Here is a 14,238-nt window from a genome sequence, read left to right as displayed (position 1 = left end):
TTGCAAAGTTGGCCGCGCGGCGTGAGCGGGGAAGCAATACATGACAACAGACATGCACACATGGTAACTTTTCGGACGGGTGGGAGGTGGAAGAAGAGCACGCATTGTGCTAGTTGGCCCGGAGTATATGCCTTTTGAAGGACACGTGCGCGACTAACGACGGTTTACCAACAAACTCTGCACACAAGCTGCAGAAGAATTGCAGCAGCCCAAATTGACAAGCAACGCACAGTCTTCAGATCCCAGCGAGTATTAAAGACTTCGAAAGGTATGCTCGGAGACCGACAAGCGAAAGTTCTTCGCGAACAGAATTCGGTTTTCGTAAACGTTGACGAAATATTCGTAAAATCGTCCGCATCCAAGCTCCGGAAACGCAGTATCCGCAGATCCAAGCCCCGGAAACTCAGTAAAAAAGCGCACCACGTGAAAGAGGCTTAAGCCAAAAAAATGAAATTTTGACCGGTACAGTATTGGTACAGCTCGACATTTATTCATAAATGACAGCTCATACACAGTGGGGTAGTTTCTGAAGTGAGTGGTTGCCTCATGGAAGGATCACACAATATACGATGCTTAATAACTCCGTCTACTACAGTGACGGGGGACACTAAAGGTGAGAATCTACTTTTCATTAATCAGTACATATGCTTGCTGTTGCTGCTCTTTTGGAGTGCAATTTCGCATTTCCACATTATATTTCATATCAAACCTGAAGTTATCACTTAAAATATTCCATTCATTTGTTCGCCAATGAGCGATCGGGTGCAGAAGTACGCTTATCTAGTTCAATTACTCACAGGGAACCCTAATCATAAGAACGAAAAAATAGATTGGATTGCACACGGCAGGCATTACCAAGTAGAAGTAGTTTATTGATTTGAAAATGCAGAGAGGTCGGCCGGAATACGTAGCATCTGGCCTGCTACTCTACGTAAGGGAAGGGAAAGAGGGGAAGAAAGAGGGTCACAATGGGGGATGATAATGGGATTACCCAGGCATTACCCAGATCATGACTGGGATAACATTGTTGAAAATAAAAGTGCACAGTCATTGCATTCTACCGGTGCCAACATTTGGGGCAGAAACTTGAAGGTTAACAAAGAAGCTCGAGAACAAGTACCGCGCAAAGAGCGATGGAACGAAAAATGTTAGGCGTAACGTTAAGAGACTGGGAGAGAGCGATGTGGATGAGAGAACAAAAGGGATAGCCGATATTCTAGTTGACAAGAAAAAAAAAATGGAGCTGGGCAGGCCATGAAATGCGTAGGGTGTATGTAGATAACGGGTGGGCGATTAGAGTTGCAGAATGGGTGTCAAGGGAAAGGAAGCGCAGTCGAGGACCGCAGAAAATTAGGTGGAGTGATAAAATAGGGAAATTTGCAGGCACAAGTTGGAATCACCTAGCGAAAGAGAGGGATAATTGGAGATCGCTGGGAAAGGCCTTCGTCTTGTTGTTGTTGTTGCCTCAAAACACGGCTCGTCTTGCAGTGGACAGAAAAACAGGCTGATGATGATGACGAGGGATTGGGTACGTATGGTAAAAAAAAAAAACAAAGTACAAAATTATTTTAGTACTCAAGATGACGGCGTAATAAAAATAACCAGACATTGTTTTGTAGGAACACTGAACCGGCACTCCACTCTTTATATGCCCACCAAGAATTATCTGCGCCACAGGCCTCAAAGCCCCCAGAGACAGAGTATTAAATAAGGGATGGGCTCAGTTTAGTGAAACAGTGAAACCACAATATGATTATGAGGCATGCCGTAGTGGGGGACTCCGGATTAATTTTTGGCTAACTGGTGTTTCTTAGCGTGCACCCAATGCACGGAACATGGGCGTTCTTGCATTTTGCTCTCATTGAAAATTCAGCAGCCGCGGCTATATAGGATCACCATAAAAAATACGACTGCATTTGCATTTTCTTTTCGTGCAAGTTTTGTCTTATACTGGCCGTAAATGAAAAACCATAAAATAATTTGTGTCAATACCACAATCTTCAACAAGCTCTGAAGATCTGTAATTTTATGGTAAACTCGTAAAAGTTGGCAGGTATGCAACAACAACGACGAACACGAGTAAACACCTTATTTAGATTATTTGTTAAAATTCACAATTAATATTATTTAAATCCATACTTCATCTCATATGTAGTTTGCAGCACTGCGGAACTCCTCAGCCAATAGGAAGTCCGAATGCCCCTCGAGATGTATTCATCAGCGCCACGTCGTCGAGTCAGCGGCTGCTGATCGAATTCGCGGCATACGACGTGTAAGTGCAAAGTTCTCTTAACATCTCACGTATCGGTGTAACGTATCATGTACCAAGCAAAAACAAAGCTCTCTAAATCTGCAGTTAATCGGACAGTTACCCCCAGAACTATATTCCACTGCGCAAAGGCTATTGTAGGGCTAGGTGTGCGCCTCGTACCTTGGGCAGTGCTGGAAACGACTTGGGAGACGGAGCATAGGTCACATAGACCAGTAAGTTAAAGGAAGGAATTCGTTTACACTGCTGAGCTTGCTCAATCCCCTGTAGTGGCTACGTGCCCTGTGTGAAAGCCAACAACAATAACAACATGAACAACGACTATAACAACAACATTTCGCTCTATCACGCTCTCCCTGCTTTACATGCTTCGTTGTGCTAGTGTTTCCACATTGCACTGCTATTGAACTCATCGAACTGTAGCTTTTACATACACCACTGCGTGGGTCGGCGAAAGACCAGGTGGCGTGTGCAAATACCATCTAAGAGATCTTTAAACTGCACCGTGGAAATCGGCATTTTTTTTTTTTCAATGCGTTCGGTGAGCGTATCCTTTCCGGATACGCTCACTGGACCTCCCGCCCGCTCCATGTCCCTGATGATGATGCCGTCATAGATACCGGCACATCTCTACACACGCTTTATGCTCCAAATCGTTGCGTGTCGCGATTGTCCTACGGAAATGTTGGGTTGTCACGAGGCGTTATTGTTGTTGTTGGTGCCTCAGAACATGGCTCGTACCCACGAGGGGGATTGGCCACACTGGATGAATTGAAACATACACCCAACAACGTACAAAAGGAGTAAAGGCGAACAATCAAAATGAAAAGGTTGGCAACTAACTCCTAGCACAGATTTTGAGAGGGCCTATACATAAACTAAATAAATAAAAATAAAGCGAAATTTAGCAACAAAAATAAAAATAAATAAAAATGTCCCACGGTCGGTACCCTAGCAGCGTAACCTTCCGGATGCTTCAATGAATTTGTGCACAGCAGTGACCATCGAACCCTGGCTTGCGCCTAATTGACAGGCCCCAAAAGACAAAATTTTTGGTGTTGTAAGTGCCAAACCCAGATTACTACTTGGAAATATGAGAAACATTCTACGGAGGGAGGAGAATCGGTGGAAAGGAAGAAAGAAATGGTTAATAGTTTCTGATTCATTACAAACGGCGCAGAGCTGGATAAACCAGATCTATGAAGATAAAAATTTAGGCGGGGAACTCTGCAGCGCAAGTGCTGTTAAACATCCATTTCGACGTCAGTAGCAAGGAAACGTAACTCGAAAGAGCGTGATCCATTGCTGCTACATGTTTTATTACTATTAGCGTTCTAGAAAGGCCAACGTATTAACAATTTCCCAAATTGCACCATATTCTTCCTCAATCCACCACAGCGGATATTTGCCATTTTTAGTGAGGGAACCAGACCATGCCAGACATACATTATAGCTTTATTTTTATTTTTAAATTGTCGTAGAAGTTCCCTTCACTTCACTTATTCAGGATTTCTTTTTCTCATCGTACAATGAAAATGAATAAAATTCTAGGATAAGCGAAAAAAAAGGGAAAAAAAAGAAAGCTGCTAAGCATCAAGCCCCAAGGAAGTGCAAGAAGCCTGTAGAAAAACTGCAGTCAACTTAAATGTTTACAAATTACACACAACAAAATATTAATAGGATATACCTAACAAGGCAATAGCGCCTATAGTACTCACGCACCTATAGCATAGTCATACCAGCATAAATGTTTATTACAGAACCCAAATTCAACTAATACTTTACTGATCATTTACGCACAGCCTAACTCATAGCTACACGTACCTACGTACACCGTCACTGGCGTGGAAAAGGGTATTATTTCATTCACCATTAAGCAATTATCGCTGATTTTTATTTTTTATTTTTTATTTAGATTTTAAATACGCCGCCCGCTTCTTCGACAATCCCCCATTATGGGTTTCACAGCTTGGCCATCATCATCGCCAAACTGCAGGTACGTGGCTCCTCGTGGCGCGCTCGAGCTCGTGGACCCCGTGCTTGATTCGAACACCGCATTCGCTCCGGAACACGTCGCCTCATCAAGCAGCGTCTCTGACCATTTTCTGCAGGCATTCGCCACACACGTAAGTAAAGGCGCACCGCAAGATGCACAGAGGGATATCTGCTTCATTACAAAGCAGGTATATATGTTTGCCGGCGTTGGAGTGTTCGCATACATGATGCACTGCAATGGACAGGTACAGGAGGGGGGCGATAAAGGTCGCAGGAGGAGCAGGGCAGCTTACGAGGTTCATAGGTTGCCAGGGACAGGGCAGTCCGAGCATAGGCTGCTTAAGCTTCTTCATTTGAAATTCACCCGACCACTTAACTGGCATAACGATCAACTGTTCTCGTAGCAGTGAGAGAACCAGCTCATAGGCTTTCCTTACACCACAGCGCCATGGTGGGTCGCCAGCTCGTGCTGATGCTCTGGAGGGACACCTACGTCCGTCGCTTCCGACGCAGCCTTCCGAGCGTCATAGCGCAGACGGCGTTGGTGCTTCTAGTCATCTACACGCTCAATAGCGACATTGGCGACGAGCCAGACACCGCCGAGTGGGGAGGCGACAGCAAGGACCATTGGGCCACGACGCGGGACACACAGGAGGCCGAGATGACGACGACGACGACGACGACGGCGGCGGCGGCGACGACAACAGCCCAGATGCACGGGCCGTGGAACGCCCGAGATCCGGCTACTACGGCTATGCCGGCGAGGCGGTTCGAGCCTTCGCACCCACTCGACGGCTGGTTTTCGGGGCCCGGAGCGTACGTCGAACAGCTCTGCTATGTGACGGGCAAGCGCTTCTTCGAACCGGTTGCGCGGCGGGCGGCGAGCATCCTCAACATCAGCAAGGTTAGTCGACTAACAATTAAATTACGGGCTTTTACGTGCCAAAACCACCATCTGATTATGAGGCACACCGTAGTAGGGGACTCCGGATTAATTTGGACCATCTGGGGTTCTCTAACGAGCACTTAAATCTAAGTACACGGGTGTTTTCTGCATATCGCCAATGTCAGTCAAGCTGAATGTGATAAAAATGGCAGATTGCGACGAAGGACGAAGCATTAGAGAGTTTTAGATTAGGGGAGGCGTGTGCTCCCCGAGTTCTTTTGTATACGCCGGGTGGTTTGCATCCCACAATGCTTGGGTGTAGCTTGCGTCCCCTAACCTGAAACTCTCTGTTGAAAGCGATAGCAAAGCTAAGCGTTGCGCTGAAGCAACCTCAGACGGTATTCTAAGAATACGCGGTGGCGACATGTTGGCGACGACGTACCACACGAGGCAACAGCTGCTACCCAGCAGCAACGACGTCGGCGCTATAGCCTGAGCTACAGGCCGCAGCAGCCGTGATGACGATTCATGCCAGCGGCGTTCCAGGCGTCGCACTTCGATGACGGCGCACAAGACGAAATTGAAGAAAAAAAACCGTCGGCGTTCGTAGCCGGACGTTTATCTGCACGTTCCGCTGAGACCGGTGAATACACTACGATGTGGTATACATAGTGCTCCACAGCAAACAATAGCACCTATGTATCTCAACGTGGATGAATGCGAAAGCATTACGACGGCCTCGTTCACGTACTCACGGGGATGTCCAAAGGAGCCGGGCGCAGCTACTGACTGAGAAGTCGAAGGTTCGTCCATTGGAACGCACGACAGAGCTCACCGAAATCACAGCATGCACCGACTGGCAGCACCGCGACGCGCGGCGCTGTTTACAGACCGGCCACCGGACCGGTCCGTCTCTGACCACGAGACTTTTTGTACCATCTCCGGCCACGCCGCCGGATTTTCTGCTTCATGAGCCATATAATGCTTTCGCATTAAAGTGCTATCGTGTTCGTGCGCAAAAAACTCATGCCACCGGCGCCGTTGCAGAGCCGATCAACCGGAGCGCAACGGTAGGTCCACTTTTAAATTCTTGGTCGTTTTTGCGAGAAAGCGCACTGCGCGTCTCCCGTCTCTGGAGACGAAATCCCACACGTGCGGACCGTGGCAACACGGCGACGGCGTCCCCGACAGCGCGAATGCACCTAAGATAGTTTGCACATGACGTCATGGAAGTCCACTGCAGGACGCAGGCCTCTCCCTGCGATCTCCAATTACCCCGGTCTTGCGCTAGCTGATTCCAACATCACTCCACCCCGTGTTAGTACCCAAATAGGGCGGCCACGATGACATCAGTTCAACATATGATCACGCCGTACATCGTTTTACTTTTTGATGGTGACCGTTTTTCACCGGATTATCGCCGTTATCGATTTGTCGCTCGCTGCATGACGCGCCAGTGAGGATTTGGGGCTGTCACGTTTCTTGTTTACGCAGCTTCTCGACGTGCTATATAGTACCCTAAGATGGCGACCAAGATGACATCACCGCAAACTATTTTGTAAGGGGCCATGACAGAAAATTTTCGAGCTCAAATGATGCATTGCATGTTAAACCGTACGCCTCGCACAGAAAGCTGGCAAATTTTGAGCACATTTGGTGCGGTAGAAAGTTTGTATTAGAGTTCTTTGATACCGCACTTGAACCATATAGCAGTCTGCCAACGCTGAGTGATGACGATAAGAGTGGAAACCACCGAGAAACGGCACCCTCGGATAACAAAAGCCGATCTCGAAGCCTATGCTTTTGTGTACAGCAAACACCAGAAGTGATTGCAGAAGTGGAAATACGTCGTCGCCACCATTGAGCAGCTTTGTTTTTTACATGAACTCTCGGCGGTTTGCTGCTGCTTTTTATGGCGCGTGCGAAGGGATTGCAGACACAATTACCCGACTACGCTCTTAATGCGCCCTTAGGCGCCAGAGTGTGCAGAACAAAACGTGCGATGTTGTTTCGAACTGTTTCAAAGGAGACAACTCAGCGGTGGCCCCTCAATTGCTGACGTCACACAGTTCATGTCAAAATGGCGATCCAGGCCGGTGCATGGGATAGGGTTTGATGAAGCGATTCAGAATTGAAAATTCCAATTTACATGCGCGCTGAGAGTCTAATTCTTTTCTAACCATACTGGGCCCTCAAATCTCAGTTACAATCATAAACTGAGAATAGTCGGAGGACCATGTCATGGCCAATAAACCTCCGACATTCAAGTAACTAAGCAAATAGGTTCCAGCTAAAAATCGAACCGATCCTCATTGGTATTAGGCGTATGCTGTAATTAGGCGTAACACTTCTGGAATTTAAAGAACTAGAAATGTATTATCATCATTATTTCAAACGCGAACAATTCCGAACCAACTCTTGCATGTTCTTCCGTTTAAAGGTTCATCTACATGTCTAACGGTGGCTTCATCCGAGTTCCAAAACGCACACTGGAACAGGCTCCAGGGCGATTACACGTCGCACTTGTAATTAGGCCCAATAGGCGTATATTGATCTCTTATATCTTGTTCGTGTTTCAATTTATTTGCAGATGGTACGTCGAATCGGTCGCGCTGCGAACCGGTCGCGCTGCGAACTGAAGAAAAGCTAGTACAGCGCATATATACTGGGTGTTTGAGCGAACACTCAAAACATTTATAGCAGTATAAGAATATATCACTAATTTGTTTCTAATTATAGTTTATTACGCCGAGCATCGGGTGCAAGGTTAATCATAGTCTTCAAAATTGCACAACGTAACCACCAACGACAGACTTCCTGATACACGCGCAGGTGACCCCACTGGCTAGCAACGACGAGCTTACGTCGTACTTCAAAAAAGCCAAATGGACTCAGCCCGGAAGTTTGATTGCCGTCGTCTTCAGAACGCCGTCACTTAGCGTGACAGCTACGGCTCACCAACGAGGCGCTGACGACGACGATGCGGCCATTGGGGATGGCAACCATGACGACGACGTACTTCATTGGAAAATGGACTACGAGGTACGGTAGGAAACACTGCTTTTACTGCGACAGCAACTTAAGTTGAAAAGTGGGTTTGTTGTGTTCTTTTCCTAACTGATTGTCGCTCGTTTCGTTAGGCTGTCGTCAGGACAACTCATCCATAGCTTTAACGAACACCGTAACAATAGCAAACTTTGCCCTATAGATGGACACTTGAAATAACTAACGACCTCGCGAAAATGTGCAGCTGGGAGCACGAGGCGATAACCACTCAGATATCGCGCAACATTTGCGTTTGCCAATTTGTGCGCTGTTTTCTGTGTCACGGCCTCAAAGCGGCGGCCTCCGCCATGCATCTCGGAGGCCATAGCAAGCGACAACGACAGTGTGCGCATCGCTATTCAATAAGTTCTTCTTGCGAGCATGACTGTGTCCACAGTGGAAGCTCGCTGCTGTCACAGAAACCGAGCTCAGAGCAGGAAAGATCGCTCAAGCCTGCTGATTTTTAAAAAATCTAGTGTTACGTACGGCTTACAGCGACGGCGCTCTTAACTGGTTAACTGCTAATCGTTTGTGAATGATTTTTGTCGTATCAAAGAAAACGGAGTCTGAAGTGTGCAATCTTCGTCTGAGCAAACTGTATATGGTCATATCTGCTATATTACGCGGTTGTATGTCATGACATTACGTGCTGTTCGCATGAGGATAGGTGACGTCATAAGTTAGAGATGGCCGGGTTTTGAACTAGTGTAACTGCATAGCCCGTGCGCTGAGAAATTAGCGAGGTGCTCACCCGTAAACAGAGTTTATACTCTTTCGTCATGCCCAGACTTAAACGCTCTCTACACCTGTCCGAGTGCAACACCTTCGCGGTCGGTTGCCCTATGGGATCCCCACGGTGCCGGTATGCATTTTGGCGAACACCCGAACACCTCCCGTATACCCTTGTTCCTGCGTGCCCGGCAAGTGTTTGCCCCCAACCCGAAGCCGTCCCCACCTCAATAGATGCATTTTGGGGCGCCACATGGGAAATTGCCATGAGCGGCCAAAACCTCCTTTCTTTTTGCGCTCACGAGGGTTTCGACGGAAGTTTAGGCAGCACGCACCTTTCCCAAGCATATCACCCCCTGGAGAAACCCAAACGCCAGGCCGGAGTACACTTGTGCCCACCTCCTCTACCCACTCCCACGGACCCTTCCCTTAATCCCCGTGCCGGGTGGCTGGCAGAAGCCACCAACGCCGTGTACCAAAGGTCCCTTGCCGAGTTTCTCAGTGCTGCCCAAAAAGACTCCAGCAAGCGAGGTTCTGGACTGAGTATTTTCACCACATCCACATAACTTCTATCTATCTATCTATCTATCTATCTATCTATCTATCTATCTATCTATCTATCTATCTATCTATCTATCTATCTATCTATCTATCTATCTATCTATCTATCTATCTATCTATCTATCTATCTATCTATCTATCTATCTATCTATCTATCTATCTATCTATCTATCTATCTATCTATCTATCTATCTATCTATCTATCTATCTAATGTCACTCTCCATCGGCGCACCTAGAGAACTATTGACTCTGCTAGATGTGCCCGCGTACGCAGGTTCGCGTGCACGGCGTCGAGTTCGACGTGAACGTGCGCTACCGGCGCTTCCTGGTGCTTCCGTCTACGCTCAACCTGCGAACCTTCAGCGAGATGACGTACTTGCTGCCGGTGCAGTACGCGGTCGAGACGGCCTACCTGGAGGCCATCAGCAGGGAGGAGAGAAAGCCCCTAGACTACGAGGTGCGTGCAGTGCGTCAGGCGTAAACCGCCACGCGCGCGCGATATTCAAACTACATTCAGCGTCGAGGGACGGCGAAACGAGCGACCGGTCCTGGACGTCGCGAAGGCCGATCTGTCGCCGTCGCTTGCCGCCTGGAAGTTCGCGCGCTGTAGGCATCATCATTGATTGCAAATCAATGCTATGGTCAGTTTTAGCCACCCTAACCCGGGGTTGCTGTTCTCAACACTGTCAAATTCCGCCATACTCTAAACTTCTCCATCTTGTCACGTCTGATTGGCTCATAGCGCTGCTACGATCGCTCTGATTGGCTCAAAATAAACAGATGGCGGAACTGGGACAGTCTCCAGAATAGCGCACCGGGATGTCATCATATCATCGCCATTTATTGGACCCTTAAAGGCCCCTCTAGGGGCACTACATGAGGAGGGGGGGGGGGGGGTTTGTACACAAAATATAACAAGTATAAGTGGGTAAACAAAACAAATAATAAAAAGCATACAGGCAACTACTAGTAAAAATAAAAAGGAAGCGTATATGATAATGTAGCAATTTATACTTCGAAACGAAACAAATGAAAAGCACACACACAGGCAACTACAGTGAAAGTAAGAAGGAAACGTACATGAAAATGTGTCAATTTATACATCAAGATAAAGCATCGGGTTTTCTTTAAATTTTACAGGATCACGCTCAATGACAATGGAGTTGGGATGCTGGTTCCATTCTTGAATCGCGGCATGGCAAGAAAGATTGGTTAAATGCGTTAGTTGATGTATGTAAACGTTGGCTGCTCATAGAGTTGAATAGACGGGATGACGTGCGGACAGGTGGAACTAGAAGTGATCGCGCAGGTTAGGAAATTTGTAGCATAATTTGCGGAATAGGCATAAGCGAGAGATTTCACGTCTAAGGGCTAGTGGTCTGATACCGAGAGATGACTTAATGTTACTAATGCTGTGGGGAAAATCGTAATCTAAACCAATAAAACGTGCTGCGCGATTCTGGATGGATTCTTTGGTATTCATTAAGTCTGATGAGGGGACCTAATTGCGGATGCGTATACTCAAGTTTGCTACGGATGAGTCTCACATGCTAGTTTACGAATCGATGACTAAGACAAGGAAAGCGATGTTCTAATGAAACCCAGTGTTTTTGACGTGCCAACGGCGAGTTGAGGGATGTGCTTATCCCACGTTAGTTTGCTGCTGATTAGGACTCCTAAGTACTCATATGATTCAACCTTGGATATTATGGATGACTTTAGTGTATAAGGATAAGTAGTATTGGAACGCTTGTGTGAGATATGCATAAACTTGCACTCCATCAACCAGTCTAAACATCAGTTTTCGATTCTTTGCAAGTCTTTTCGTAGGGTTGCCTGGTCACCGGCACGGTATAACACACAGTCGTCAGCGAAGATACGAATTGATGATGAGATGCCAGAGGGAAAATCATTGATATAAATGAGGAAAAGCAGCGGCCCAAGGACAGAACCTTGAAGCACGCCTGAGATCACTTCGAGAGTGGCTGAATGACACCCCTCGGTGACGGTGTACTGAAAGCGGTTCGTGAGAAAACAGTTAATCCAGGATAATGTCAGGGAATCAATATTGAGGTGTGAGAGTTTAAACATGAGACGTCGGAGTGGGACGCGGTCGAAAACATTTGAAAGGTCTAAAAATATGAGATCGGTTTGAAATAATGATTCCAAATTAAAATGAAGGTCAGTTGTGAATTCAAAAAGTTGCGTCCCGTATGAAAGACCAGGACGGAAACCATGCTACTTTGAAAAGAAAGTTATTTTGAAGGTGGTTCGTGACTTGGGAGCATATAATGTGTTCCATTAGCTTACAAGCAATGCAAGTTAATGAAATGGGGCGATAGTTGGATGGATCCGAACGATTTCCTGACTTGAATACTGGGATCACCCTGCTTAGTTTCCAATCATCCGGAAGCGAGCTATCAGCTAGGGAGTGGGTGAATATGATTTGCAAGATAAGGCTACAAATTATTTTAGTGGACTTGAATATTTTTGTGGGGATATTGTCAGGGCCAGGGCTGCTTGAGAGCTTGAGATTGTCGATGAGTTTCGCAATCCCTTCTGCAGTAAAATGAATGGGGAGCATCTGGTCGAAGTTAGAACGAGGTGATACAGGCATGTTCTGAGCAGGTTCGTGAGTGAAAATGGATGAGAAGTACGAATTCATTACATTGGAACGCTGGCCTATCGACACCAGAGCACCATATGTATTAAGCAAGGAAATGTTTTGGCTTTTACTACGCGTAGGAGAGAGCACGCTCCAGATTTTTTTAGGATTTGTACGGATGATTCTTAATAGGTCCTGGTGGTGGAACTTTTTCTTTGTCTTGTAGGAAGCCTTTGCTTAATGCATTGTTGGTATACGATCAGTCGCACGACCAATCGGATGTTTTCTAGGAAGTATTTGGCATTAAGGTCTACGGGTAGTCCGTTGTAGAGACTCTGTGGTGGTTGCAAAAGTCACCCCTGGGATATCTTGGTACGCCCTGCCATGCAGGTTGTGCTGCGCCGATTCCCGTACCCGAGCCTGTACCCGGAGGATTTCCCGACCACCTACTGCAGGGCGGTGATCCGCTTCGCGGTAGCCTTCTGGCTGCCTTTCATCCTGCTCGTCGTCCACATCGTCGACGAGAGGGTGCGATCCGTATTCACGAGTATATAACAAGCTTACTCCCCCCTGTATCTTAGGGCACCAATTTTCACGGGTAGAAAGGAACTATCTTGAAATTGCAAACATTGCGGGCTAGCACTGTCGCGATAACGCGCCGCCTGTTGTCGAATATAGACACAGGCAGTCTCTAAACTAGATTCTGGGTTTACTGACAATAATCTGGTCAGTAAGTTTTCTGTATAAGAAAAAAAACGCGGACATAAACTATCCTGCGTTCATTTTTTTAATTATACCCTGTAATTATGTGTACTGTCTAGAAAAACTACAAGACATCATGCACGTCTGCACCAACTTAGGCTAAGATTACACTCGCCGTGGTGGCGTAGTGGCTATGGCTTAGCTCTACTAAGCCTTAGGGCACGGGATTGAATCCCGGCCACGGCGGCCGCATTTCGATGCGGGAGAAATGCAAGAACGCCCCTGTATTGTGCATTGGGTACACGTTAAAGACCCGAGGGGGTCAAAATTAACCCGGAGTCCCACACTAAGGCGTGCCTAATAATCAAATCACGGTTTCGGCACGTAAAATCCCCAGAATTCAATTTAAAAACAAAAACAATTACGAAACTTTCACGCATTCATCGACAATAAATCATAATTCGGGTGCCCGAAAGAATTACACGAAGGTAGGGGCAGTAAATGGTTCTTTCCATAGCTTTAAAAAGGAAAGCGAAGAAACCTTGGATTTTGAAGTGTAGGAGGAAACAGTAAACCATGAACATGCAAGCTAAAGATTCTTCGCGGGGCGCGGGTCATCGTCGCTCTGCGCAGGCGAGCGGCATGCGGCAGCAGCTGCGCCTGTACGGCGTGAGGGACGCCACCTACTGGCTCTCCCACTACCTCGGCATGCTCATCATGGCGGCCCTGATGGGCGCGTTCGCGCTGACCTTCCTCTACGTGATGCTTGGCGACGACTACGGCAACCCGTACATCGCGGCCACCAACCCGGGACTCGTCTACGCCGTGCTGCTGTGCTTCGGCAGCGCGCTCGCCGTGCACGCCATGCTGCTGTCGCTTTTTTTCGCCAGCAGTGAGTGCAGTATACATGCGCTATGGAGGTACGGTAAAGAGTGCGCCGGGCCTGGCCGCAAGCGGCGCTGGATAACACCCTCCGGGCAAGCAGGGGGGAAAGTAAACATGTCCGAAACAGAGATTAGTAAGAAGCGATTGGAGGTTTGGTGGCAGAAAAGTAGGGAGAGAAGAAAGAACGGAGGTGTACAAAAACGGAGTTCCCAGTACTGGTTCAAAAAGTTTGATGCTGGGAATTCTTCGTATTTGTGCGTTTTCTAAAAAAAAACATGTTGAGGACATAAGGCACAATAAGAACAAGAGCCTGGTGGCGCAACCCAGCACCCCGTTTCAAAGGGGACGTTCATAGCATCCATGCATCCATCCCAGATTAACCTTGTGCGCATACAGAGATGCCCAAGAAAGTGGACGGAACGATACCACAGAAAATTTGTTATCACGTATAGTTGCTGTATGCTATGCACAATTTAAGTTTTTTTTTTTAATCTTTTCTGTTTTGTCTAAACTGCACCAAATGTTTAAAAATTGTCTGCACCAGGCAGCACACATTGTAC

General features: G+C 47.1%; 1 protein-coding gene across 1 annotated transcript in view; it reads left to right on the top strand.

The window, feature by feature from the left end:
• Window positions 1-4,034: 4,034 nt before the first annotated feature.
• The window catches only part of LOC125939649 (ATP-binding cassette sub-family A member 7-like), a 79,638-nt gene continuing 69,434 nt past the window's right edge, over window positions 4,035-14,238 (top strand). The window contains exons 1-6 of the mRNA XM_037699959.2: window positions 4,035-4,395; window positions 4,709-5,168; window positions 7,983-8,192; window positions 9,761-9,943; window positions 12,482-12,619; window positions 13,427-13,685. Coding sequence (XP_037555887.2) covers window positions 4,713-5,168; window positions 7,983-8,192; window positions 9,761-9,943; window positions 12,482-12,619; window positions 13,427-13,685 — 1,246 coding nt within the window. The 5' untranslated portion in view covers window positions 4,035-4,395; window positions 4,709-4,712. The remainder of the gene's footprint in view (window positions 4,396-4,708; window positions 5,169-7,982; window positions 8,193-9,760; window positions 9,944-12,481; window positions 12,620-13,426; window positions 13,686-14,238) is intronic.

Source organism: Dermacentor silvarum, chromosome 11 (assembly GCF_013339745.2).
Source record: "Dermacentor silvarum isolate Dsil-2018 chromosome 11, BIME_Dsil_1.4, whole genome shotgun sequence".
Lineage (NCBI taxonomy): Eukaryota > Metazoa > Arthropoda > Arachnida > Ixodida > Ixodidae > Dermacentor > Dermacentor silvarum.
This window is presented reverse-complemented; position numbering and strand designations above follow the sequence as displayed.